Raw genomic sequence first — 6,000 nt, 5'->3', positions numbered from 1 at the left:
GAATTCCAGCTTAGTGGCTGCATCTGATTTCTAGTGATTGATACAAGGAGACCTCCCCCATACCCATCCTGCACATTTCCTATGGTAAACTGTCCCCAAACTTCCTGTGGGCTCCATACATCCATTAAGAGGGGAATTTCAAATTTAGGGGCTATGCCCAAAAGGGGCCTGTTTCCCTCCCCTATCCCCAGGGGATGCTCCCACCCATTCCCACAGATGTCATCTAAGAACATTTGTGTAAAAAGTAGGGGGAATTGGGGAGGAATCTGGCGATGCCATGTGGAATGGGGGGAGGGACAGGCACAGCTTTTAGCTGGGACTAGTTATGGACTTCCCCTCACCCCAAAGAAACTTTTCTCTTTGCTCAGGCCTGCTGGAGAAGCTCAGATCCTACCCCCCGTTTATCTGAGGAACTCTTTTGGGTAACACAAAATGATTTGATCATTCAGGACAAAACTACTAGAGGTGAGTAACTTCTCTGAACATCAGGGGAGCCAGATTCCAGTGGGGCCTGGGGTCCCTCTGACCACTGTGGGACCTGGCTAGTGGGGGGTGAGGTGTCTATGTTTCCAGGGGAAGAAACCCAGAATGCCTGGCTTTCTGCTATGGGGACTAAAAGAAACAAGGACAACTTACCAAATAATAACATTTAACTGATTTCCCTAAATACTATTAAGAGTATATGCAAAAAAAAGTAGCTATGTCTTTTGCTATGAGAAATGAGACGTTTGGTTTTTTTTAATGTTTTTATTGACTGTTAGAGACAGAAACACTATCCATCAGCTGCCTCCTGCACGCCCCCTAGTGGGGACTGAGCAGGAAACCTGGGAATGTGCCCTGACCAGGAATCAAACCCACGACTTCTTGGTGCATGGGTTGACTGACGCTCAACCACTGAGCCACACTGGCCGGGCAAGAAATTAGACGTTTTGAGGATGATTATAAATTAGTAGGATGTTCCACCAAATTAGAAAAAGAAAAAGAAACAAAGGCAAAGTAAGGAGACCCTTTTCTAGGGGATAAAATTTGGTCTCTGGGTGGCTTCTGTAGACCCTCTGTTTCCTTTCATATCTAATCCCTCAATTCCCCACGTGCATGGCATGTTTCAGCACATGTATGTTCCTGGTTGCTTTTACAATGGGAGCTGCATCCCCCAACCTTTCTCCTGGCCCCAGGAGGGTTGTGTGTTATCAGCCAGGATTCTGGAAGGCTGGAACTCCCTCTGGATAAGGGTAGGGACAGCCCTGCCACCCTCTAAAGTCTGTCATTTCCTCACTGCTATACCTCCCTCCCTTTCTCTCCCATCATCTTCACCTTGTCTTCTCTCCCGACCCCCTCCCTCTTTTGCCCACTGCTCCATTTAGCTTTGGTGACCTCTCCCAATTCCTAGATTAAAAATTCTTAACGCAAAGGCTGAGACCCACATCCCATCCTGCATGTGTGGTCGAAGTGGAGAGGGATGGGGTACCTGAAGGTGCAAGGTGATAGAACCCCTCCCTCTGACCTGTGCCCTGCTCCTGGGATGTCCCACTCTCTGACTTGGTAGCAATAGCTTCTCTCTGCTATCCCAGGATGGTCTGGAGAGTCACCTTGACAAAATCAGGGGTGTTTCCAGTGTCACCCACTGTCAACACCAGAGGGCAGCAGCCAGCTAGACCTTTGTTCCTTTCCTTGTCTAGTCTTCCTGGCTCTCAATGTGTTTGCAGATCTGTCCCAGCTGCTTCTGGTCTTCTATTCAACCCTAAGGTGGAGGGGGTCATTGGGAGCTGTAGGTGGTATCCTCTGTAGCTGCTGCATTGGTGAAGGTCCCACAAAGCCAAATCCTGTCCCCAAAGCCACATAGCAAAGTCCAGCAGAAATGTCAATCTGATACTCCAGTCCCAGATCACCTTTGGTGCTCAGGGGTCTGGGCTCCCAGCTGTGGTACAATGAGCCTGGTCATCCCCTACCCTTGTGAGGACAGAGGGCAGGCAAGGCTGTGGCCAGGTGCTCATGATCCAGGCTCTGCCCCATGGGCACAGCATGGCCATGGGCAAGTAATCTAACCTCTCTGAGTCCTTCTCATCTGCTGAATTCATGAAACTGTGATGAGCAGTGAGAGAATATGAATGAAGGTGATTTGTAAACTGTTGTACTGTACACAGAAAGGGGCAACCATCAAACCAGAGAAAAAAGCACTGGTCTCAGACTCAGATCTGGTTTTTTTGTTGTTAATCTTCACCTGAGGATATTTTTCCCATTGACTTTTAGAGAGAGTGGAAGGGTGGGAGGGGGGAGTGAAAGAGAGAGAGAAACATCAATGTGAGAGAGACACATTGATTGGTTGCCTCCAGCACTCACTCAGACTAGGGCAAGGGATGGAACCTGCAACCCAGGTACGTGCCCTTGACAGGGAATTGAACCCGGGGCCCTTCAGTGTGCCGGGCCAACACTAACCACTGAGCCACACCCACCAGGGCTCAGATCTGGTTTTGAAATCTCTCTCTGCCATTTAGAGTGAGTGACCTGTGAGCAAGTCGGTTAACTCCTGGGTCTCTAATTATATCATCTACAACCTCTCCAGCATCCTAGTGGATTGCTAAGAGGATGCCTAGCAAGGGCTTTGTGGTCTTAAGCACTCAGCCCATCTGAAGGGTTGTTTTTACTGAGTTCCTGGGAATAGTTCCTGGGGCTCTGCAGAGGGGATAAGGCCTGGTAGCATTAGTGGTGGAAACAAAGCCAGCTGACTGGGGACCCTCAAACGGAACTTGTGTGGTTGTCAGGAGCTCTGGACGACGGCTAGAGACCAACAGTCCCTATAGGTGGCTCTCAGTGTGACATACCAACAATGAGCGGGTGTTTTCCAGTTGCTGGCCTCCGGTGCCTGTCTAGGGTAAGTGGGTCCCTCTAGGGTGTCTCAGGATGAGGCCTCAGCCTCCATGTTTCCATCATGGGGTGGGAGGGACCCTATCTAGCCCCTTTCAGGCTTGCCCTCACCTCTGCTGGGCCTCCACTAACCCCTAGAAGCTTCCATCCCAGTTGAGGGGTCCTGATGTTTTACATCCTCAACTCTAGAGACCCTGGGCCACTGAGACTCCCAGGTGGATATTGCTGAGAGCAGTGGGTGACTCTAGGGTGAGGCCAAAAGGACAGTTCTATTCGGGAGGCAGATAGCCAGGTTCAGATCCCACCTCTGAAATTAGGAGCCTGGACTTCTGTTTCACGAGGTGTGCCAGGCCATAAACATCACAGAGATATCAGGGAGTTAGGAAGACTCCAAAAAGAGGAGTGGTTTCATCGGGGCTCATGGCTGGGGGAGGCAGTGCAGTGGGATTCCGGGGCTGTGCATGACCTGCTCACTCTGCCTCTCCGTCCACCCACCCGCTGGCAGGCACAGGCCGCAGGGACTGGCTGCTGAGGGCTTCTGCCTCCTTTTGCTTGAATTTCTTTGTCCCTTCACCCTTGCCCTGTTGTCCCCATTCTCTCCCATGTCCCCTGTCAACATGACTCCGACCCAAGGTCTCCGCTTCCTGGAGCTCCACTCCCACTCTCTTCCTGTCCAGCCTGTTTCCATGCTCCCCCATCATTACTTCCCCCAGTCCCCTCCTTCCCCACTGGTGCCATGTCCCCCGCTACCTTCTCCACCTTTTCAGCCACTGCTGCTCTCTTTCCTCTCCCTTGCCTGTCTCCCAGGTATGTCGTGGCCTGGCGTGGGGGGCTCCTACCTCCCCAAGCCCCATTGCTTCTGCTACCCGCTTGCTTCGGACTCTGGCACGAACCCCACCTGCTGACACGGTCCTTCTGGGGAACTGGCAAGTGACTTGTGATGAGCTATCAGAACAGGGCCCTAAAACTCCCCAGAAAAGCTGAGTCCCATCCCTGGACTCCTGCCCAGACCCATGTGGCTGGAAGCAGCTCCCAGAGAGCCTGCCTGGGTCTTGAGCAGTCAGTCTACCTATCGGGTTATTCTGAGAGCTAAGATCCAGTTTTCTGGCCAGTGCGGAGGCCCAGCACCTACTCTCCAGGCCTGAGGTCTGGCACTCTTTGGCCATATGCTTTGGACGGTGCCAACACGTCTGCCCTGGAGCCAAGCTCCTTACCGTCTGCCACAGCCAGCCCGAGGCCCAGAAGGGGGTTGTGGAGGCTGTGACCATCCAGTGGATGGCTGGTTTCCCTATGTTTGTTAGGGAAGAGGGAGTGAGGAATCCCCTCCACCCTCCCGTTATCCACGCCAACAACTGGGGTCAGTAGAAGTCTCGAGAAGGTCTAGCCCAGAACCGTCCCTGAAGGGCGTCCCCTTGGAAGCTGCTCTTCCCTCTTTTAAGATGACCACGCTAAGTCCCAATGGCCCCGGATGAAAGTAGCAGAAACGGGTGTCAAGGGAGCCCCTCTGGGCTCAAGAGGACGGTCCTCAGGATAAACCCCAGCGCTGGGAGCGCAGAGGCGCCAAGGGGGTGGGCGTGGAGCTGGGGTGGGGCCGCGGCGTCGGGCGCTCCCGCAGCTGACCAGCCTTGGGTCCTCCCAGGTCCTGGACGTGCCAGCGCCTCTGGCCGAGGCCCGCTAACCAGCCTCTCCCGGGGCGGCGCCCGCCGCGCCCGCTCTCGCTTGCTCCCTCCTCCTGCTGCTGCTCTTCCCCCCCCTGCTCCCAGGACGGCAGGATGGCTGTGCCGGGCGCGCCGCGCTTCCTCCTCACCTTCGACTTTGACGAGACGATCGTGGACGAAAACAGCGACGACTCGATAGTGCGCGCGGCGCCGGGCCAGCGGCTGCCCGAGAGCCTGCGGGCCACCTACCGCGAGGGCTTCTACAACGAGTACATGCAGCGGGTCTTCAAGCACCTGGGCGAGCAGGGCGTGCGGCCGCGGGACCTGCGCGCCGTCTACGAGGCCATCCCCCTGTCGCCCGGCATGGGCGACCTGCTGCAGTTTGTGGCCAAGCAGGGCTCCTGCTTCGAGGTGATTCTCATCTCGGACGCCAACACCTTCGGCGTGGAGAGCGCGCTGCGCGCCGCCGGCCACCTCGGCCTGTTCCGCCGCATCCTCAGCAACCCGGCGGCGCCCGACGCGCGGGGGCTGCTGACGCTGCGGCCCTTCCACACGCACAGCTGCGCGCGCTGCCCCGCCAACATGTGCAAACACAAAGTGCTCGGCGACTACCTGCGGGAGCGCGCCCAGGACGGCGTGCACTTCGAGCGCCTTTTCTACGTGGGCGACGGCGCCAACGACTTCTGCCCCATGGGGCTGCTGGCCAGCGGCGACGTGGCGTTCCCGCGCCGCGGCTACCCCATGCACCGCCTTATCCAGGAGGCGCAGAAGGCCGAGCCCAGCTCGTTCCGGGCCAGCGTGGTGCCCTGGGAGACCGCCACCGACGTGCGCCTGCATCTGCAGCAAGTGCTGAAGGCGTGCTGAGCCGGCTGTCTGCAGGGGGCGCCCGCCGAGGTGGGGGAGGGGAGGCCGGGAATGACCATCTAGTTTTATAACTCCCTTTCCCCTTTCGCTTTGGGATGTCCGCCTCCGGGAATTTCTAGAATTCCAGGCCCGTCCATTCGGGACCTGAAGGAGGTTGTTCGGAGCCATCCCTATCTATGCAGTTAAACCAGCTCCGCTGCCTCCCTCAGATCCACGGCAAGTAGTCAAATCCTGGAGTCTAGCCCAGCTCGGGTGGTGCACATACCTGGGAAGGCGGCAGCGTTTCCACACACCTCCTCCTCCGACCTGGGAGGAAGGGGTTCCCTTGCGGGCGAGAGAACTTTTAACTGCTGCCCAGGTCGCGTAACCTCCCCTCTCCCAGGCTTAGGTCAAGGAGAAGTCCTCCCACATCGGACACCCAGAGGAGAGAGATGGAGCTCTCCGCCGACAGCCCCAGGCCTGGATCTTGCTTCACCTGCCGCGAGCCCACACTACATCCCTTCCTCCCCCCCACCCGTCCAGCAACCCCAAAGGAAGAAAAGCCAGAGTGAACCGTCGCCTCCTGGTGGTGGGACGAGGTAGCACACTGTCCGACTCGGGTCGGGCCAGCCAG

General features: G+C 56.4%; 1 protein-coding gene across 1 annotated transcript; it reads left to right on the top strand.

Annotated features, from left to right (window-relative positions):
- Nucleotides 1-374: 374 nt before the first annotated feature.
- PHOSPHO1 (phosphoethanolamine/phosphocholine phosphatase 1) lies at nucleotides 375-5,806 on the top strand. Its single transcript, XM_016215595.2, has 3 exons — nucleotides 375-465; nucleotides 2,763-2,872; nucleotides 4,629-5,806. The coding sequence occupies exons 2-3, from the start codon at nucleotides 2,828-2,830 to the stop codon at nucleotides 5,385-5,387; spliced, it is 804 nt and encodes a 267-aa protein (XP_016071081.1). The 5' UTR covers nucleotides 375-465; nucleotides 2,763-2,827; the 3' UTR covers nucleotides 5,388-5,806.
- Nucleotides 5,807-6,000: the final 194 nt, after the last annotated feature.

Source organism: Miniopterus natalensis, chromosome 17 (assembly GCF_054644295.1).
Source record: "Miniopterus natalensis isolate mMinNat1 chromosome 17, mMinNat1.hap1, whole genome shotgun sequence".
NCBI lineage: Eukaryota > Metazoa > Chordata > Mammalia > Chiroptera > Miniopteridae > Miniopterus > Miniopterus natalensis.
Note: the sequence above shows the minus strand (reverse complement) of the source record. Positions and strands in the feature narration are given on the sequence as shown.

Coding starts and splice junctions, on each gene's coding strand:
- PHOSPHO1 (XM_016215595.2), top strand. CDS start 2,828: ATGAGCGGGTGTTTTCCAGTTGCTGGCCTCCGGTGCCTGTCTAGG. Junction 2,873..4,628: donor GCCTCCGGTGCCTGTCTAGG/GTAAGTGGGTCC, acceptor CCCTGCTCCCAG/GACGGCAGGATGGCTGTGCC.